Genomic DNA, 22401 nt, shown 5'->3' on the forward strand with positions numbered 1-22401 from the left:
AAACAAAATATCTCGGATTAAGTTTTATGAATTATTTTTCATGTGGAGCTCTGTAAAATTACTAAGTTTATATATGCTGTGTTGTTAAGATGAGGCAGACAATTAAGGAATTTTCAGATAAAGAGAGAGGACAGCAATACTTAGCATTTGTCACTAACATGTATTAGCATAGCAGAAATCAAATGCAATACTTTCTACATTTCTGTTTTAATTTATAAACCAGGGAGTTATTGACAGCTATTATTAACTCTGCACATTAAGTTACTAAAACATCCTTCTAATCAAGTGTCATGGTTTTGTGGGGATACAGTTTATAGAATAAAGTTTCTGTTACATTTTGTTTTAGTTTGTGGCAGGCTGTGGTATGGTGATCAAGGCCCTTAGCAGTTAAATCCAGGGCAGCTGACCCAGGCTGGCCCACAGGTGCATTCTGTAATATTAACGTCAGGTTCACTATAAATGGGAAACTTGCTCGGGAGGGGTGGGCCTCTTTTTGCTCCGTTCTCTTCTCCCTTTCTTCTTTTTCCTTTTTCTCAACAATTGCTATCCCTGGAGCAACTTGCCACCACTCTGTGGGCTAAGTATAACTTTGTGTGTTTTTGTATTACCATTGATACTGGTTTCCTTATTTATTTTATTAAATCTGTTTAAATTTTAACCTATGAGTCTCTCTCTCTCCGCTGTGTCTAGCGGAGTCCCTCAAGGGTCGGTACTGGGACCAGTACTATTCAATATATTCATTAATGACTTGGATGAGGGATTAGAGTGCGCTGTCAGCAAGTTCGCTGATGACACAAAACTGGGAGGAGTGGCTGACACAACGGAAGGCTGCGCAGCCATTCAGAGAGACCTGGACAGGCTGGAGAGTTGGGCGGGGAGAAATTTAATGAAATATAACAAGGGCAAGTGTAGAGTCCTGCATATGGGCAAGAACAACCCCATGTACCAGTACAAGTTGGGGACAGACCTGTTGGAGAGCAGTGTAGGGGAAAGGGACCTGGGGGTCCTAGTGGACAGCAGGATGACCATGAGCCAGCAGTGTGCCCTTGTGGCCAAGAAGGCCAATGGCATCCTGGGGTGTATTAGAAGGGGTGTGGTCAGCAGGTCAAGAGAGGTTCTCCTCCCCCTCTACTCTGCCCTGGTGAGGCCGCATCTGGAATATTGTGTCCAGTTCTGGGCCCCTCAGTTCAAGAAGGACAGGGAACTGCTAGAGAGAGTCCAGCGCAGAGCCACGAAGATGATTAAGGGGAGTGGAACATCTCCCTTATGAGGAGAGGCTGAGGGAGCTGGGTCTCTTTAGCTTAGAGAAGAGGAGACTGAGGGGTGACCTCATTAATGTTTATAAATATGTAAAGGGCAAGTGTCATGAGGATGGAGCCAGGCTCTTCTCAGTGACATCCCTTGACAGGACAAGGGGCAATGGGTGCAAGCTGGAACACGGGAGGTTCCACTTAAATATGAGGAAAAACTTCTTTATGGTGAGGGTGACCGAACACTGGAACAGGCTGCCCAGAGAGGTTGTGGAGTCTCCTTCTCTGGAGACATTCAAAACCCGCCTGGATGCGTTCCTGTGTGATATGGTCTAGGCAATCCTGCTCTGGCAGGGGGATGGGACTAGATGATCTTTTGAGGTCCCTTCCGATCCCTAACATTCTGTGATTCTGTGAATTCCCTTTCTCGGTTAGGGAAGGGACATTGGGTGATAGAACAACTGCTTATTGTTTAGCCCCGGGTGCAGGCTAAACAAAAACATCAAGTCACACAGTTATCTTCTTCACTACTGTACTCCCACTTCATCTTCATCACTAGATTTCTTCTCAAAAAAGAATCCGCAAACCAAAACAAATAGCCTTTCGGTTATCTAGGACTCAACAATTAGCAAAACAACAGGTCATACTGCTTTAAAATTATTTTGTACTTTTCAGCAATGCTTTATTTGGAAGTAAACTGCAATGCCATTACACTATGCAATAGTCGCATAACTGAAGACTTAGTAGGAGTTAAGCGCTGCTTGAACCACACTAAGAGAGGGCAGAGGGTTTTTTGGTTGTTGGAAGAAACAACAGGATTTCAAAACTTGACATTGTTTACATTGTTTGTGACAGGTGGAACAGCTTAAAATCAAGTAATTTGTGTAACATATGTAAATGTTACATGTTTTCCTGCTCTTTACTGGTATCATTTCAGTAACCATTGCTTGTTTTGAGAGGGCAGATCAAAACATCTACTAGTAGGAAACTGTTGTTTCAGATTTTCGTTAATTTCCTAATGCAGAACATACAGAGTGTTTAAGTTAAATATAGCCCCAGACTTTCATTAAAAATTATGAGCAAGTTCTTTCTAGTGTTGGAAGAGACAAGAAGGATCACTGTGAGTTAGCAACTATGAGACCTTTTATCTTGGCTGTCAATCAGCAGCCAGAAGCTAAAAGACTGAACTCTTTCTGCTGGATTGATTTGTTGCCTCCATGAAGTTTCTTGTTTAAGGCTGCTCCTCAAAGACTTTTGCCTGGCATAATACAACATTAGGACTTTTATAAACATGCTACTACTCAAGTCAAAGTTAGGCTGACATTTTATTTTCTTGTATACAAGATAGGGCATGAAGCCTTCAGGATCTTTTGACTTCATTACAAAAATATTCTGAAGTTTTGGGTAATTTTTTCCTCCTCGTTGAAGCTTAGCAGTAGAAACACACGATTTTTTTTTTGTCAGTTTAAATCTAAACAGTGTGAAATGCAGTGAATTTCTGGTCACCTATCTTTTCGTAGTGTTTAGTGAAATATTAACATAATGTTTAAGAGGAGAACCTGTGAAAATGCTCTTCCAAAAAAATGGTTGAGTATTCCTAATTGGAAACAAATTGCAGTGGCATCACAGGACAAGAAAAAAGGAATTCAAGTACAGCAAGGTCCCAGGGGATAGTTTTAGAGGAGACTCTGAACATCACTGATTCCTCTCCAGTAAGTGAGAATTTCACAAATGCTGTTACAGATTTTCTTCAGAGGACTGAAAGCGGGTCTCTCTCATATAATATGCTTCATTAGAACTAAGTAAGAGTCACCATGTGGTTAGGGTTCAACATTTCAATCCAATAGCCATCAGGATCCTGAACAAATGCAAGTCCTTTCATTTTTCCTATTAGAAAAAAAAATACAAGATAAAGTTAAGACTACATGACTAGTTCTTAATGTTATGACTACTTTGAAAAATATTTTTCCTTTTTTTTTTTCTTTTGCATGAGAATTAGTTTAAATTTAGACAGCTAATTTTGAAAACATCCAGATTAGTTTTTAATTAGCATTAGATCTGTGTATGCTAAATTGGCAATCTTACTCTCAACAAAGCTGTAGTTTAAAGTCACTTTGAAATTTTATTTTTTGTTGACTGGAGTTTTCTGCATTATGCCCCTGTAAGTGTTCATCCTCTAAACTCAGAAAAATATTTTTGTGCTCCAGGATGTTTTGAGATATTTTCTTGGTATCTGGCTTTGCCAGTATAAAATCCTGTGTTCCTCTCCCATCATTCCTGCCTCCACACTGAAGTTTTATGTTACTGGCTTTTGTTTGGTTTTCCCCCCAATGTGGTTTACAGTACATATTTGCATCCCTTCATAAAACAGAAATGCAGGGCAGGAATGTTTTAAATTTTACTGTTGGAAAAAATATTACTTATTAAAACAGAGTCCCCAAAAGTTCTCTTCAACAGTAGATCAGGATAGCAAAGTTTAACATGTCATCTTAACGTGTTAACCACACACTTGCTTTATGAGGCTATTTACTGTAATAGAACCAACCTAATTCTTAATATATTCTAGCTGCAAAAACTTCTGAGAGAATAGTAGATGTTTGATTAAGTAACGCAGGAAAAAAAATAACATTGGGTCTCTCAGACTCCTTCACAAACAATGAATGTGAATCCCAAACTTCCTCCTCCTCCTTAGCATTTGCTGCACCAATTTCATTTCTTAATGTTAAAAAACAGCTTTTGCTCTCCCCCTGCCTGGACTGCTTCAAGAGTTCTTTCCTGGGATTTATTCCATTTACAGTCTAAGCTTCTCCTCTTGTGTCCTTAGAGCTGTGCAGTGATACAGAATCAAAGTCAGGATCTCTCACTTCAACTCTCTCAGGGTTCAACAGGTGCTGAAAGAATTCAAAAGGGCTCAGAAACTCTAAAATGCTAGAAATACTACGTTCAGTTTTTAAATCAAGAAATCCATGTTCAAATTAAGTTTTCAGCTACACTTCTTACATTTGCTTCAGCTGAGAACACAGTGAATACGATGAAAATCACTTAAGTCTGTCTTCAATTACTTGTTCTTACTCCTCTAGCAAGGAATCTAAAAGATCGATTCCAATACATGTAAACTGAAGCCTCATGTACCAATGTTACGTTCAAACTAAAAAAACCCCACTGTTACTACAGGCAACAGTCTAGTTTCTATAGCCAGAAGGAAGAAGTATCACAGATTTGTGCATGCTGATGAGTATTAGATGCCCGTTTTGGAACGCATCAGTCATACAACTCTTACGAGGTCTCTTCATGAAAGAGAATCCAGTTGAAAAATGCAAGACTTCTCATCACTGATTTCTGCATTTTAGGCTATTTTGACATAGACATTCTTTGTTTATGTACTCTCTAGACATTTGAGCTCTACGTTATGCATTTTTTACTAAAAAGTTATACAAGTCAAATATGCTATAGACTAACGAGGCTATTTCTACCAAAGCTGACAGAACAGTTAAAATGATAATTAGCTAGTAGGTGGTGTTAGGTGGATTTAAATAAAAATAGCCAGAAAAATCAAGAATTACTCGGTTTTAATGGGTGGGAGTAATTATGTCTTCCGAGTCATCTTGTTTTCATATGATAAGAACCAAACAAGTATGAAATGTGGGAATTTGATCCATGTTAAAGTAAAATCTGTAATAACTCCAGGCAGTAGTGTACATAGTAAACTATGACATCAACAGAGCATGTGAATTTTGATGAAGGTCAGACTACATACAGAAGGCACCTAGCTAGACTGATTAACTGTTGGTACTGAGATAGATCTATTGTCAGTTTTGCCCACTGTAAGAGGGTGCAGGGGTAACTGGTTCTAGCACCTTCTGAGCAGTCACAACTACTAGAAATGTATTACCCAGTTTCCCAGGAAGATCTACTAGGCAGAACGTATTAAAAGCAAGGAAAAAAATTGACTTGCATTTCTGATCAAGACTTACCATCATCTGGTTTCTTCACAAATTTCACTCCTAGTTCTTCAAACCTCTTACAAGCTTTGTGAACATCAGGGACAGCAATTCCAATGTGTCCTGTGCAACAAGGTAAAAAGAGTGAAGAACACTGTAAGTATTGCTAGGTATTCTAGGAAAAAAGTTTACATCCTGTAGTTCACATAAGATATGATTGTATACAAGAAAAACATTGCTTCAACATTATTCTCCTTCAGAAAGTTGGCTTTTTGATAATGCCTTTTAAAATAGGAACTTTAGAGTTAAAATATCTCATTATGTAGGTGAGAATATTATCTAGAGTAGGAAAAAATAAGATTTTCAATCAAACGGTTTTATCTGTATTTCATTTCTCGAAGCACGTCCCCATAACAAGATTTTGTTGCATTTCTTCAGTTCAACAGGACAAGGAGGTTATCATTAATCCTGTATTTGTAGAGACTAACACCAGCACTATGCAAGGCCTGAGCTTATAAATCAGTTCAGAAGCTTTAAATATCAAGTGGCTAGACTGAGTATGAAACTTAATTCACAAGCCAGTGACCTTTCAAGCACTCAAAATACCAGATCGAGCCACACAAATACTATCCTCAGTGCTACAGACAGACAGAATTCTCCTTCTAGCTTAAAATGAGTAACCAGTGCATTATAAAATAGAAATCCCAATGTAAATTAGTCTAAACACCATGATAATCTGATACACAACAGCAATTACTGTTCTTCATTCAGTAGTTACTATTAGCATGTGTTGCTTGCCAAAGGATTAGATTCTTTATAAAAAGCGTAACTGTGGCTCATTACCCTGAAACACATTTGTTTACTTATTTTCACGATCTTTCACAGCATACATGCTGGAAGAAGAGAGATAAAGGATGAGATGCAAGTTCCCTTCTTTCCTAGTGCTAGTACATTTTCTTCAAAGTAACCTATTAGAAAAGTTTTTTCACCCATACAAGTTTAAAATATTTTCTCTACTAGTTCTCATTAAAATAAAGCCTACAGTGTACACTTATCCAATAACCTTTGCACAGAATTTATATAGATGTTTTCTAAAATACATTTGAAATTCCATTTTTCCTCAATACACCAGAGAAAAAATGTAATCACAATAAACCAAAGCTTAAAACCTACAAACACAAAACTAAAGACCTACGAAATCCTCGGGGATCTGAATTGCCATTGTGGTAAGACTGTTTCTCATCATTTTCAGTGCCCCTGTTGCTGTAAGAAGTAATTATTACATATTGAAGAAAAGCATAGAAATTAACAAATCCTAAACACTCCGTTTCCTCAGGAGGATAAGTTGTTTCTCCTAAGAAACCAGAGAATTTCAGCTGTTGGCTGCATTCATTAAACTATCAAGATTTTCCCTAGTCACAGGTCCTAGGGATAGTCTCGGGGCTAATCCAGTCATGTTCACAGCCCTTCACTAGCATTCAGGTTCTACACTGGAACGAGCCAGAGACACACCTGTCTCATCAGAACAGAGAGAAGGTTGCGCTGCACGAGTCAGTTTATCTACCCATCACTGGGGAACAGTGAGGGTAGCAGGTCCTGAAGCCAAGCAAGACAGCGGGGTATTTAGGAGAATCTTTCTGCACAATTACAACGATTAGTAGCATTAACCAAATTGTCCTGTTTATGGGAAGTGTATGTTTTGATTTAATACCTCTTTTGATCAGATGCCAAAGCAATAGTTATCCATTATTAGGATGCTCTGGGGATCCAAAGGGAATTCTAACCACACTGGGTTTTCCTAAATTCTGTGGCTTCCCTGCCCAGATGGCACTCAAAATACAGCAAGCATTATTTCCTGTTTATGTTCCACTCTCCACCTAGCAGTTTGAAAGAGCTCTGGAAAGAGAAAGATTAAGCTTGCCAAGCATCCAAGATCTCAGCCGTATTTTAAGGCTTTATGACACTAAAGATGTTTTGACAGTACTGTTTACATTTTTTAATTCAATCCAACAGGATTTACACTCATCCACTTCTGCTTAATCACTGTTAGCTAAATGTCATCTCTTATTATATTAATACTTACTGTGTCAGTTCAAGTGTAGCTTTTCTAGAGAAGGTCCAAGCTGTTCTCTCAGTTTTATCTTTCGGGATATCGTTTTTATCGTCATATGCCAGGAAATAGAGCGAGAACTTCATAGTAGGAAAGTCAAATTTTTGAAGCAGTCTAAATGGCAACAATTATTTTGAAATAGTAACTTTAAAAGGCCATCAGGTAGCCTGCAAGTAAACCAAGATGCTTCCCCCATAGAAGAATTACTGCTGTGATTTTTTGCCTTTCCGACTGCAATCCACATCTTAAAATAGCTACATTTTGACCTATCACATAGAAACAGTCCAGAACACATTACAAACCTACAAAAATTTGAAGAATCAGATGCTTAAAAGCCAAATTATTAGTAACTGAATAGCAAACCCAGTACAAAGGCTCAGGTCTTGAGGTTGCCACCCTGTTACTTGTCGGTATTTCCTCAGGAAGATCTTTATGTTTATCCACTTTAAAACATCACCAAGGAATAAAAAGATTTACTTTGAAACTTAGTCGTTCTGGGGAGCTCACTGGCACCAGACAAAGTTTAAGAACACAGCAGGATTAAAAAACAAACATACCTTTAGATGAAATATTTTTACAATTTCAATAGCTATGTATAATGATAAAATCCATTTCAAATGTGACAATTTAAGCAACTAAAAAATACTTGAGGAGAAAGCTGCTTATAAAATTTATCCCTTTACTAGATGCAAAAAGTCACCCACTTTCCGGTGAAATATTTGATACATCTCCATTTTCACCTCATTTCCAGAGATGCTGTGGCATACTTCAAACCATTTTTATGCAGGACGTTTAACTAGAAGAAGCAGGCATGCAAAACAAATCTAATTTCCTTTTCAGCTTACTAGGTATTTAATTTTTGCTTTTTCACACCCACATTTTCACTAAAGTGGAAGTAGCTTATTTTACTTTAGTCTGGACTCATTTCAAGATGTTTAAAAATATACTAGAATTTTGTTATGAAATAACTCATTTCAAATGCCAAGAATGTGCACTGAGCCTTAGCATAAACACGTTAGGCTACTGCAGGGCATCTGCCTCCCAACGGCCTTCTCCAAAAGACTGAGTTCGGACCTTGTCTCCAGCTTCCACTGCCTTGGTCTCTTATGACCGAGGTGGTCATAAGCCACACCTGAGAACTAGTGGAAAACTTAATTTCAAGATTTATAGCAATGACTCCTGATTATAAGCACTGTCATAAAAGTTACCAGTTAGCTGCAGGCTCAGTGAGGAGGAAGTAAGCAAGTTGTACACTGATAATTAATGACCTATTTAAGAAAAAAGGAAATTTCTAGTCAAGGCCAGTATTAGTTCATTTGCAGCTTAGGCATTAACTGTGCTGTGGGAGTTCTCAGAGATTGCCAGACTGTCCAACTGGGCATCAGCTGATGGGCCAGCATTGTTTATGTACTTAGACCAATTAGTATAATTACATCAAAATAACAAAAACTTTTCAGAAGAACAGTAGGAAAAAAAAAAAACTTACCGTGGCATACAACTTCTACTCACGTCATTCCAAGAACTCTTGTATAAAAATCCAGTGATTTCTTAGGATCCTTTACTCTTAACATTGTCTGCTGCAACAAAAAATCCTGGGGGAAAAAAAAGGTTTATTATTTATACATCAACCAGAACTTAATTATGGCTATTAACAAAGATGCCAGTTAATAATGAATCTAAAACTAGCAGGTTTAGAAGTAACAAACGGAGTACTACATTAAGGGTAAATAAAACCTTTTATCCTGATCCTACACGTACAGATTTGTGTTAAATAAATATGCCTTTGTAACATAATGTTTAAAACAAATAAACAATAACACCACTGGTATCACTCAATATATATTATATATTATCAGTGGTATCAAAAAAAAAGGGTATCATTCTTATGTTTATTATTCTTTTATGGAGCTGTACTGCACATGAACCACTTTGCATGCAGCACAGTAGGCACGTGAATATTTGATAGCAGGCCTCACTGCAGACACACAGCTAAACTCCTGGACTAATTATATTTATTATTTCATTGCACAGGTGCTGAATTTGTGTGTCAAGCTTGATGATACTTTGGCAGCAAAACCTGCCTGCAATTTTCTAAGGGTATTTTCCTCAAGCCATAGGATAACTTTATATACCAAGGGCTAATGAACAACTAAGTGGATGAAAAGTGAACAGTAGGATAGCCTTGACAGATGTATTAAAAAAAAAAAAAAGACAGATGTAAAACAACAGAAGTGCAATTACAAGGTTCTCCTAATTAAAAAAAAAAAAATGTTTGGGATGTTTTGGGGGATTTTTTTTGCAACCCTGGCAGGTGCTGGCTGAAGAGCCCTCGGAGCACCCTATGGCCCCCGGCGAGCGCGGAGCGGGCCTGGCTCTCCTAGCTCCAGCAGGACCGACGCTCCGTGCACCAGCACCGCCGCCCACCCGGCTGAGCGCGCCATGGCGGGCCGGGACGCGGGCCGGGGGCTCACAACGACCGGCCCAGCCGATCCGCCCTTCACCTCGAAACGCGAAACCGAGCCGGGCTGGCCGATGCCGGGACCATCTCCCCGCACAAGGCGGGGCGGCGCACCCCGAGTGCCTGGGCAGCTCCCTGCCCAGCCATCTCCGCCCGCCCCTCTCGCTCCCCCACGCCGGACCCTTCCCGGCCCCATGCCGCCTCCTATCCACCGCACGTCCGCCCGGCAAAGAGCTCGGGGTTGGAGGGGAGCGGGCGACCGGCGCTTCCGCAGCCCTAGGGCGTCCTCGTCACCCCCAGGGCGTCCTTGTCACTCCCATCCACCCCACCTTCGTGCTGGCATCCGGCTCCGAGCAGGCGCCGTAGGCTGCCTCATCGCTGAGGCCGCTTAGCTCTGCCGAGGCCGCCATGTCGGCAGAGGAGGACGACGCGACGGCGCCCGTAGGAAGGCGGTGCCTCGCCCCGCTCCGCCCCGGGGGGCGTCCCTGCAGGCGGGCCGCTGCTTAGCGGGGACGCCCAGGGGGTGCTGTAGGGGTGCCCGGTTAGATTTAGGGATGCCTGTTCGTTCCTAATAAGCGTTAACGAGGAGCTGCCTGGGTGTGGAGTTAATTAGCTGAAGCGTGGAATGAAACCGTGGACCGTCTAGGTTGCCGTGACGATGCGCCCCTCCAGCTGCCGCTCGCGGGCAGAGGGGACCATAAACGCCTAAAGCAGGCGCAGGGTGTCCGGCTCCAACGGCACGGTGCATTTTTGTAAATCCTTCCGGCTGCCGGCACCCGAGGGCGGGCTGGGAACCCGGCCCTGTGCCCTCAGCCCTGCTTGCGGCACAGCTCGGGGCGCTGGTTGGTACCGAGCCGTGCTGGGCTCTGCCTTTGCCTGCAGGGGCTGGGGGAGGGTTCAGATTTGGCGCCCTTTGGCGTGGCGCTGTGGCATTTTAGTATGAAGTTATTTCAGGTGAAAAATAATATTTTTTTTTTTCTAAAACTCGTCATGAAAAACAGGATTGAATACTCTGGGGAAAAAAATACACTTTTGATAATTGAGAGAAAAGCACTTTCGCAGAGCAGCATTCTCAGTGCGTTGCTTAGGTAACTTCCACAGGTACGTTTAAAGCCAACCCCTGAGCACGGAAACGTACGGTACGTCGCCGCGCAGAGCTCTCCGGTGCCCAGCACGGTCTTTACCATAGAATTACGGTTCAGCTGCTGGGAGTACAATTTTGGCGGGCCGCCTGCGGCTTCCCGCGGCGGGAGTGAGGGGGAGAGCGCCGCAGCCGTTACCGCGGACCACCCCCGCCCGCCACTATCACGTCACCTCGCGGCGGGCGTTGGAAGCGGTTGCGCCGCCGCCTAAGGGGGCAACGGCTGGCGGTTGGGCCGTTGCGCGGCTGCTCCCAGCTCCGTGAGGCACAGCTCCAGCCAGGTCGGTGAGGCTCTCTGCCTGCATCTCTCTGCCAAAGCCGAAGTGCTGGGTGAGGCACCTCAGCTTTTCAGAAGAGAGCCAGAAGTCAGTACCCCTCATGTTCCATGCTTGGGAATCCTCCACTTTGCAGTAGCGGCGGCAGCGACTGAGGTTAGTGTGGGAAGAGATCGGGCCGTAGCGGGCGAACAGTTTCTGTGCTCTGGGCCCCCCCGAGCAGCAGCCCGAGACCCGCCTGGACCCCGAAGTTCCCGGCAACGAATCAGGAGAGGAGGGGGCGTAGCACCACCCCCTGTGATGGGGTGATAAAGAGCCTCCTGGAGGACAGGGACTAGTCCCTGCCCAGAGGGGAGAGGGGGAGTCAGCAGTGACTGTGTGTGTCCCGGGGCGGGGGAGGGCACAGCTCCAGGGGCGTGGCAGTTTGCGCAGCAGTTCTCGCAGGCAGGGCGGGCAGGCAGGTATGGTTTCCGCTCGGCGGGGCCCTAAGTCCCTTGCGGGTGCCAGAAAAGACATGGCAACCCAAACGGACCTGCCGCGGAAGCATGCGGAGGTGCAGGTGGCAGGCTGCAGGGAGTGCCAGAGCCTGGCCCTGGCACTCGAGGGTAACAGAGACCTCACCTGTGTGAGGTGTGAACAGGTCGACGACCTGATCTCCTTGGTGGCCCAGCTCAAGGAGGAGGTGGAAAGGTTAAGGAGTACAAGAGCATCCCAGGAAGAGGATGGCGGGCAGTGCTGTTCCCTGCCTGTCCTGGGGAAAACGGATGGGCCTAATGCTCCCCGGGTAGTGGAGGATCCTCTTCCTCCTCCACAAGGAGCAGGAAGAGACCTAGGGGATGGGGGGGAATGGAGGCAGGTCCCTGCTCGGGGTGGCAGGCGAATCCCATCCCGACCTTCCTCCCTTCCCCACGTCCCCCTGCAGAATAGGTATGAGGTGCTGGAGCCTGAGCGTCTTCCCGAGTGTCGGGAAGACACGAATCTAGGTGAAAGACCCTCCACGGGACTACGTGAACAGAAGCAACCGAGTAAGAGGGTTGCAACCAGCTCCAAAAAGGAGAAAAGAAAAGTAATTGTTATAGGCGACTCCCTGCTAAGGGGAACGGAGGGCCCCATATGCAGGCCAGACCTGACTCACAGGGAAGTCTGCTGCCTCCCTGGGGCTCGGGTAAAGGATGTTGCCAGGAGGATTCCTCAACTGGTGAGGCCCTCTGACTACTACCCACTATTAGTATTCCAGGTGGGTAGGGATGAGATTGAAGAGAGAAGTCCCAGGGCAATCAAAAGGGACTTCAGGGCCCTGGGGCGTTTGGTAAAGGGGGTAGGTGCGCAGGTGATATTGTCTTCAATTCCTTTGGTATTTGGTGAAAACAGGGAAAAGACTATGACAGTACAACAGATTAATATGTGGCTAAGAGACTGGTGCCGTAGGTGGGATTTTGGGTTTGTTGACCACGGGGCGGCTTTCATGGCACGGGGCCTGCTTCTGCCGGATGGGGAACAGCTGAGTCAGAAGGGGAAAAGGGTTATGGCCCAGAAGTTGGCAGGGCTGGTTAAAAGGTCTTTAAACTAGGTTCGATGGGGGAGGGGGATAAGACCAGGGCAGCCACAAATGAACCTAGGGGTGACAGGCCTGCGTCGGGGGCAAGGCCGCTAGCCCAGCTGAAGTGTGTTTACACCAATGCACGCAGTATGGGCAACAAACAGGAAGAGCTAGAAGCCACTGTACAGCAGGAAGGTTATGATGTGGTTGCCATCACAGAAACGTGGTGGGATGACTCTCATGACTGGAGTGCAGCTATGGATGGCTATAAGCTCTTTAAGAGGGACAGGCGAAGCAGGAGAGGCGGTGGGGTAGCGCTATGTGTTAGGGAGTGCTTGGACTGTGTTGAAATTGAGGAAGATGGTGAGGATGACAAGGTTGAATGTCTATGGGTGAAGATCAGGGGGAAGGTCGGCAGGGTGGACGTTACGGTGGGAGTCTGTTATAGACCACCCAACCAGGATGAGCAGGTGGACGAGGCGTTTTACAAGCGGCTGCCAGAAGCCGCCCGGTCGCCGGCCCTTGTACTCGTGGGCGATTTTAACTTGCTGGATGTCTGCTGGAAATACAACATGGCAGAGAGGAAGCAATCTAGGAGGTTCCTCGAATGTGTGGAGGACAACTTCCTCATGCAAGTGGTAAATGAGCCCACTAGAGGAGGGGCCCTGCTTGACCTGTTGTTTGTGAACAGAGAAGGACTAGTGGGAGATGTGAGGGTCGGTGGCCGTCTTGGGAGTAGCGACCACGAAATGTTAGAGTTTTCGATAGTGGGGGAAGTAAGGAGGGGCAAGAGTAGAACTTCTGCCTTAGATTTCTGGCGGGCTGACTTTAGCCTGTTTAAGAGGCTGGTGGACTGAGTCCCTTGGGAACCGGTCCTGAAGGGCAAAGGAGTCCAGGAAGGCTGGACATGCTTCAAAAGGGAATTGCTAAATATTCAGGAGCAGGCTGTCCCGGTGTGTAGGAAGGCAAGCTGTCGGGGAAAAAGACCGGCCTGGTTAAACAGGGAACTTAGACTAGAACTTAAGGAAAAAAAGAGAGCCTACTTGCTCTGGAAGAAGGGTCGGGTAACTTGTGAGGTCTATAGGGACGTGGCCAGGTCGTGCAGGGAGAAGATTAGAAGGGCCAAAGCTCAATTAGAGCTCGATTTGGCTGCTACAGTCAAAGACAACAAAAAAAGCTTTTACAAATACATCAACAGCAAAAGGAGGGTCAAGGAGAGCCTCCACCACTTGCTGAATGAGGAGGGTAGTGTAGTGTCAGGGGATGAGGAAAAGGCAGAGGTGCTCAATGCCTTCTTTGCCTCGGTCTTTAATGTCAAGACCGGTTGTCCTCAGGAGGCTCGGCCCTCAGAGCCTGAAGTTAGGGACGGGGGGCTGTGTGAACCTCCCGTAATCCAGGAGGAGACGGTTAGTGACCTGCTGTGCCAGTTGGACACCCACAAGGCTATGGGCCCGGATGGGATTCACCCCTGAGTAATGAAGGAACTGGCAAAAGAACTTTCCAAACCACTCTCGATTATCTACCGGCAGTCCTGGTTAACTGGAGAAGTCCCAGCTGACTGGAAATCAGCAAATGAAACTCCCATCTACAAGAAGGGTCAGAAGGACGATCCAGGGAACTATAGGCCTGTCAGCCTGACCTCGGTGCCAGGCAAGGTGATGGAACAGATCATCCTGAGTGCCATTACACGGCACATGCAGGGCAATCGGGGCATCGGGGCCAGCCAACATGGATTCATGAAAGGCAGGTCCTGCTCGACCAACCTGATCTCCTTCTATGACAAAGTGACCCGCTTAGTAGATGAGGGCAGGGCTGTGGATGTAGTCTATCTAGACTTCAGTCAGGCGTTCGACACTGTCTCCCACAGCATCCTCCTGGACAAACTGGCTGCCCGGGGCTTGGATGGGTGGACTCTTAAATGGGTTAAAAACTGGCTGGATGGCCAAGCCCAGAGAGTGGTGGTGAATGGGGCAAAGTCCAACTGGCGGCCGGTCACTAGCAGTGTTCCCCAGGGCTCAGTTCTGGGGCCGGTGCTGTTCAATATCTTTATAGATGATCTAGACGTAGGAATTGAGTGCACCCTGAGCAAATTTGCAGATGACACCAAGCTGGGTGGGAGTGTCGATCTGCTGGAGGGTAGGAAGGCCCTACAGAGGGATTTGGACAGGTTAGATAGATGGGCCGAGACCAACGGCATGAGGTTCAACAAGAACAAGTGCCGGGTCTTACGCTTCGGCCACAACAACCCCATGCAGCTCTACAGGCTGGGGGAAGAGTGGTTAGAAAGCGGCCCGGTGGAAAGAGACCTGGGGGTGCTGATCGACAGCCGGCTAAACATGAGCCAGCAGTGTGCCCAGGTGGCCAAGAAGGCCAATGGCATCCTGGCCTCTATTAGGAATCGTGTAGCCAGCCGGTCTAGGGAAGTGATCATCCCTCTCTACTCGGCACTGGTGAGGCCGCATCTTGAGTACTGTGTTCAGTTCTGGGCCCCGCACTTCAAGAAAGATGTTGAGGTGTTGGAGCGAGTCCAGAGGAGGGCGACCAAGCTGGTGAAGGGTCTGGAGGGTCTGACCTATGAGGAACCGCTGAGGGAGCTGGGGTTGTTTAGCCTGGAGAAGAGGAGGCTCCGAGGTGACCTTATTGCAGTCTACAACTACCTGAAGGGAGGTTGTAGTGAAGTGGGAGTTGGCCTCTTCTCCCGGACAACTAGCGATAGGACAAGAGGACACAGCCTCAAGCTTCGCCAGGGGAGGTTCAGGTTGGACATCAGGAAGAATTTCTTCTCAGAAAGGGTTATTAGACATTGGAATGGGCTGCCCAGGGAGGTGGTGGAGTCAGCATCTCTGGATGTGTTTAAGAAAAGACTGGACATGGCACTTAGTGCCATGGTCTAGTTGACAGGGTGGTGTAAGGGCAATGGTTGGACTCGATGATGCCAGAGGTCTCTTCCAACCTGGTTGATTCTGTGATTCTGTGACTTTTCCTTCCCTCCCTCACCTCATCTTCCTACCTTCTAGGACATGTCCTGGAAACTAGGCTCGCTTTCCTTGCATGAACATGTCCTGTAGACGAGGTTTAGGGCACCCTGGAGGGGAGGAAAGGAAGTTTCAATATAAAAGCACATGAGCTGTTACAACCAGGGTAGGCAGACAGCTGGAGTTCATGCTGTTTTTTGAAAAATGTGAAAATCTCAGCTGAGCCAACAGACGTCTTGAGTACAGATGTTTGGAGAGGCAGGGAGGATGCCAGTATACAATGTGGTCTTTGTTTTTAAAGCAAGCTGTGAGAACCGCACCTCCCTCGCCTCGAGCTTTAGGGAAAGGTAGGAACTTCACCGTCCAGCTTAAAGAGGACTAGTTAAAAGGCAAGGAAATTAACATCAACCTATTACACCTGAGTGTCAAGGAGGAAAGTACCCCTGCTAGCCTTATAGATGACCAGCCCAGTCAGATAAACATGAAAGAAAAGAAAGGAATTAATTAATTTAGAGTTTACTTTTTTGTTTTTTTTTCATGACTTTCCTAAGTTATTTTTAGTATTTTTACTTTGAGAAAGAGACAAAGGTATTCTATAACAGATGATTGCATGCCAAAGTCCATAGAACAGCGGCCACTTTGCTACTCATGGGCAAAAGTAAGGAGCTAGTAATGTAGCACCAAACGTTGCTTTTCATGTCAGCCTCGCTTCTGATTTTTTATTTTCTGAATCAGGCAACAGTGTCTAAGAGGGTCTATAACGCAGTTACGCATGTGATTGTCTGCCCTAAGGTTTTGCAAAAAACTGCTAGGTAATTCTTGATAGGTATTTTAATTCTAATAGTAATTATCCTCTGCGCAGAATAACAATTTCCATGCTTTTGTTTTTATATTATCCTGGGTATGACCTTAATGGCATATCTTAACGTTTGCTTTATAAAATATTTCTCCAGTATAATATCCCTGTGAAACTGAACAAGCTATTTTTAGAGGAAGAATTAGACGCAAGGTAAGGACTTTAGGTATAGCTCTACTGGAGTTTACAGTGCCTTAAAACTAGTTGCTCAATCCATGTGTAGATTTGAGCACACTGAATAAAACATTTAATTTTCTATATGTATTTATGAGTGTTAAGGTCTACCAAATGGGATTGATGGCAGCCAGCACATGCAAGATGAGTGCACCCCAAGATAGGAAAACATGGAGAAAGAGGATTTAGATGCTTCTTTGTAGCCCTGAATTATGGGCTTGGGATTCACAAACCAAACCTTTCCTAGGCTGATGTGCTAGTGGGGCAGAAAGGGAAAGAAAATGGAAGAAGCCACCTTTTCATAACAGCCTACTGCTTAACAATCAGCTATGAATATACTTTGTTTTGGGCCATTTTAGAAATCCTCATCTGGGACGATTAACCTACTAGTCCTTGGCCACCAGGAGATGGATCGAGAAATTCTTTTCTCCTGTTGAAGAATGGTATCCATTCCCTATGAACTGCAGTATTCCAGGGTTTAGGCACAGAATTAAGAGGAAGTTTGACTCTGTTTCATTATGCTGAAGATGTCTGATCTTAAATATTTTTCACTGAAATAATACTATCCAACACCCTCCATCTTGCATTACTTCTGCAAACACACATGTTAAGAATATTATGCATGGTGGGGCATTCGTATAAAAATCACATGTAAGTGCTTGTGTGAGCAATGCTTTAAGACCTGGTATGGAAGTGTATGCCTTTTTGTAAGCTCAGTTGCTGAATATGTGTGTATATTTTGCAAACTAAAAGTTAAATCATTTATGTTCTAAACTATTTCTATTTCTCAGAATTCAGATATTCAGTGAAAGTACTAATATTTTTTAAAAGTTACTATATAGAAAGATGTTCACAAAGTATAAAGATATGGTAAATGATTTTAAAGAACTCTTTCTGTAATCATCTTCAGCTTGACACTTGTAACCTATCATAAAACGTGTATAAATGTCTGTTATCTTAGGAACTTGAAGAGGACTTGATGAGACTCTTAAATTTATATATGTGGGAGGTCAGTTTTTTGCATTTTTATTCCCTACCTTGCTCTTCCTTCTGGTCTTCTTGAAAACGTAGACTTGAAAAATCTAGATTGTTACAAACACAATTTTTTTTTCAGATTTCAGAATGAAGGGGGTACGAAAAAATAATAAAGAAAGTTCAAACACTGGGGAAGATGCTGGGCCTGGTCTTGCTGCCACAAACAGTGCTGGGCATCATCTCACTGCAGAGAGTTCTGTGCCTGTTGCTGTTACACCAGAAGATGCTGTAGCCAGATCTATTCTCCATACTCAACAAATAGCAAGCTTTTCCTCTTCCCGAGAGTCTGTTGCAAGCCGAAGGATATCTAGGTTTTGCCGGAGCGGTAGTGGAGCTCTGTCCTTTCAAGAAGCTTTAAAAGAAAAACAGGTTTAGTATTCAACCTCAAGTCTTGAAATAAATTTCTGGCTCTTTTCTCAGATGATTAAATTCAGTTTATATTAATTATTCCTTTTTTCTTTTTCTTTTTTTTTTTTTTCTTTCCTTTTTGTTTATACTCAGTTCTTTTATTAAATTATTCCTGGTAGAAAGTGACCGAGTCTTTGTTTTTAATGTTTGCAGTATTTTAACATTTTACTTTAAATTACTAGAGGAAGGAAGCAAGAGATAGTAACTGAATAATTTACACTGAAGCAAAGCTGTACCCAGTTTAGTTCCTGCAAATATTTACCCACTCTGGATACTTTAGTTTTAGATTGATTTGTGACCTTTCTGTATTAATATAATACATTGAAATATTGATTGTGGAAAATAAAACCAGTTAATATGGCACACAAATATCTTAAAATCTAGCTGTAGTATATTTAATGTTTGCTTTTCCTTGACATATCCTCAGAGTTCACTTTACTTTTTATAATAATTCTCAATAATTTGTTCTTCTGTTAGCCTCTGAAAATTTAGATATTTTTAAAGACTAGGGCAGTTATGTAGTCCTATAATAAAAGACAGTAGATTTCAGCATTAGTTGCAAATTAAGTAGCAGGTCATTGTTGCGATCACTTTGTGTATTTGTAGATTGAAAGACGTTTAATGTTTTAGGCTCGATACAAAGAAGCAAGAGAATATCGAAGAACAAAAGTTGATGCTTCATATAAATACATATTTGAAGTTCTCAGTATCAGTCTAGATTTGGACTTAACAACTGTGGAAGAACTTATTTTGGATGCCCCTTCGGTGAGTGTGTTCTGTATGTTTGTTGATTTCAATTTTTAATCAAAATATGTAGGCGATTGCCCCTTTGATATGAAGTGTTATCCATCATTTAGATTGTTTCTGCCAGAAAATGTGATTAATAAGGCACACAACTCATCTAAAATGATACCTGACTAAATCATTCAGCTTAGTTTCCTGGCAGATTTGCAAATATTCCCAGGGTTTTTGATTGTGGCTTTTTCATCTTTCTTACCTCAAGGAAAATATAATTACTGCTGTTATTTTGACCCAAGGAATTCTTGTCACATCTACCAGTTCCAACAAGTTTCATCCATCTCAGCCTGACATTATTATATTCTAAAGATAATAGTCTTTATTTTTTAAGCTAGTCCTCACCGAAATGCCAAAGTTTCTGCAAAAATATGTGTAACTTTGTAGGAACGTTTTGAAAATTAAGAGTGTTATTTAGTAATAAGAGGGAAGATTAATCTTGTGCCATTTAATTGGTGTCATTACATTTGGAAAGACTCATCATATAATTTCCACTTTTGAGTGCTTTCTTTATTTCTGAATGTTTAAAAGATGGGATAAAGTGTGGTTTGTAGAGTGAGTAGATTCCAAAGGTGTGGAACTTCTGAAAGCTCAGTCATTCTTTGTGTGTCTTTAGTCTTGTGTCTTTCACAGTGTTTCAAAGTGTTTGAACAAACAGGAGCAACCAGCTAAACTCTTCTTTTAGTAGAGTATCAGAACTCAGTATAGCTGGATGTGAAAAGATATGGCCCTTGCCTGCTCTGATTGCATGATGTTATTTTTGTCTGTTAGAGATTTGACTTAGCATTCAAAACTCAGCCAGATATTGTCTCCTTTGAGCAAACAAATCAATTGTTCGAATTTCAGCTGTTCAGTTACAAGCCAAATTTAGTCCCAATCCAAATTTGTTGTTTATTGTTTGTTTACTGATGTTTATATATCGTAAAATGTACTTAAACAGTCCTGTTTTTTCTTATGCTGATACCACACAGAGGTGCTTTAAGTGCTGTCAGCCAACTAACATTTCCTTTTTTTACAGTTGCTAGGTGGTATATAGTTTTAGATCATCCTGACTTCATGTAAAACTGCTGTTCTGCATTGAGTTTGATTAATTCAGACACTTGAGAACCTTTGGGTTCTTAAGGCATTTTTTTTTGTTTTGTTTTGGGGGAGGGGGTTGCTGTCATCAGGACCATCTGAAAACTTCTTATGGTTGGAAAGTTTCCAGTTTTAGTTTATTCACAAACAGCTTAGGCTGCTGGAGCTGTGTCAACATTGTCCTTTAACAAACTTCAGTAAATTCCCATATACATATCATGTCTTTGACATCCATGAGTTAAGTTTTACCCTTTAATTCATTAGCCTGTATGTGTATTCACACAGCGAGTGTTTGTACCACATGGACTTGAACCAGAAGCTGTTTGAAAAAGCAGTAGCCATGGGAACAGCTCACGTCTTGACTCCTGTGTAAAATCATACAAGTCCAAAATTTACTGTTTGCCTTTCTCTTCCTCTCAAGTTGGAGTGCTTTTTGTAGTAGTGAATCTTTTTCTGACTTCTGTCATTGATCTTTCAGTACTTTACCAATTTTTTTTCTTTCACTGTTTTTGGGGGGAATTTTTCTCAGTTTTAACCCTGTTATTCAATAGTGCCTGTTAATCAAAGAGAAAGCACAGCATGCATTTCTAGAGCTGGCTTGCTTTTACTTCTTTTATTTTTGCACAATGTTTTCTTCTCAAAAGAGTGGGTTTAAATTCTGTCCACCTGGGTGTCACTCATTTTCCTGTCACTGTTCTGGTTCGGATTTTATATTTGTTTATTTTGGAGAAAAAAAAAAATCATGGTTATAAGAAATATACCACATTTAGAGGTGTATGCTTTGTACTTGGACAGGTGATGCATCTCCAGACATACTTTCTAGCTGAATTTCTGACTTTTTTGATGAGGTGGAAACAGCAGGTCTCACTACCAAGGTTGAACCCTTCAGCTGTACAGTTTGAATACCCATTCACATCTTGTTGAGTTAGTCATCCTTGCAGATAACTGCAGAGACTGTGAAAGAATCTGGGTTTTGACCAGATCAGTACCTTCTGATCTCTTCCAAACCTTTGAGTGCTTTTCAGAGCTTTGTTCGCTTCCTGCTAAATCACATATCCTGGTTTTACCAGGACACACAAATTGCCTAGGGCAGTTTGAAAATTCAGATTTTGGAAACCCTAGCTATAATTTCAGGGAAGATCTTCAGAATGATAATCCATCCACAAACAGAGTCTGTTTCAAAGCGTTGTGTCCTTATTATGCAAAGCACCTTGTATAATATGACAGAATAAAAATGGCCATCTAGAGACCTGTAGTGTTTTAGGGTGGCCAGTTTATGGACAGGTACAGCAAGCTAATTTTGGGGCAGCATGGTCTCCCTCAGATGTGATCTCATTGTCCTTCCAGAGGTCGGCAAAATCTCTGTCATCATGAGAAGGTTTTGAAGCCAATGTGGCCAATTCATGTCTCCAGAATAAAATCCTCACACGTCATGCTACTCCTGTTTTACAAATGAGTCTTTTACATTTAGGGATAGAGTAGCAATAGCAGGGTATGTCAAGTCATGCAAATCTGCTGTGTGTGCTTTTAAGTCTTTTATGACCAGTTACTTCCAGTTGATACTTTAGACTTACGAATCTTTGTGAGTGACAGAATGTCCTCCAGTGTCTCTGCATTACTGGACAAGACCATAAACATACAGTAATCAGGAGCTAAGCCACCTGTGTGTGCAGGTTCCATACTTGAAGGCAATATTTGAAATATCTGTTATGTTATTTTGTAACTCCACACAATATTTGAGGATAAACATTACATGCCACTAAAACTTTAAACAGTGACACGGTTAAATTATTTTTGCGTGTCTTAAGGGCACATAAAAATTTAATATTTTGGATAACACGTATTCACTTTTTGATTTAACAGTTGGAAGCCTTTGATTCTTTTTTTGCCAAGGGAGGAAGTAAAGCACTGAAAATTTTCTATCAAGAAGGAAAAGCACCAGGAATAGGTAAATTTTTAGCAATATTAATACAGGCGGGTGTAATAGTGCCTTCTATTGTTAATTTTGTTTACTGTTTCCCAGAATAAAATATGTTTTTACTTGTTCATAATTTTGCGGTCTTTTGCTATAAGGACTGAAAATTCATGTTTTAAATGCTTGCTTCAAGTTGAATTGTTTCAAAAAATTGCAGTCAATTTCAGCCATTCTTGGAAGGAAGGCTATAAAAAGATAAGTTCTTCTGAAATCTTAAAGTGGTTGCAACTTTTTCTTACAGGAATTATGCCCCCAGTTCATTAGAGAGTACTTTTATAAAACCTGTCTGAATTTGCATTTATTATAAATATTTGAATTTTTTTAGTTTTCACGTGCTCAGTAGAGAATTAGAATTTAATGTCTGAAATCCCTAATGATTCTCTAAGCACTG

The 22401-nt window shown here is 42.7% G+C and overlaps 1 protein-coding gene across 1 annotated transcript; it reads right to left on the reverse strand.

Moving 5' to 3' along the window:
• Positions 1-2556: 2556 nt before the first annotated feature.
• On the reverse strand, positions 2557-10209 carry LOC137665269 (lactoylglutathione lyase-like). The gene is made up of 6 exons (XM_068404144.1): positions 10089-10209; positions 8811-8893; positions 7275-7415; positions 6387-6454; positions 5225-5314; positions 2557-3137 (listed from the first exon to the last, which is right to left on the reverse strand). Exons 1-6 carry the CDS (start codon positions 10167-10169, stop codon positions 3049-3051), a joined length of 552 nt encoding a protein of 183 aa, XP_068260245.1. The 5' UTR covers positions 10170-10209; the 3' UTR covers positions 2557-3048.
• Between the last annotated feature and the right edge of the window lie 12192 nt (positions 10210-22401).

This window comes from Nyctibius grandis, chromosome 1 (genome assembly GCF_013368605.1).
Source record: "Nyctibius grandis isolate bNycGra1 chromosome 1, bNycGra1.pri, whole genome shotgun sequence".
Taxonomy (NCBI): domain Eukaryota; kingdom Metazoa; phylum Chordata; class Aves; order Nyctibiiformes; family Nyctibiidae; genus Nyctibius; species Nyctibius grandis.

Bases quoted from the DNA above. Each gene is read 5' to 3' on its own strand.
- LOC137665269 (XM_068404144.1), bottom strand. From the start codon at position 10,169: ATGGCGGCCTCGGCAGAGCTAAGCGGCCTCAGCGATGAGGCAGCCTAC. The intron at 8,894-10,088 runs GTGGGGTGGATG...TTTTTCCCCCAG, and splicing joins AGCCGGATGCCAGCACGAAG to GATTTTTTGTTGCAGCAGAC. The intron at 7,416-8,810 runs GTGAGTAGAAGT...GTTGCCATTTAG, and splicing joins ACAAGAGTTCTTGGAATGAC to ACTGCTTCAAAAATTTGACT.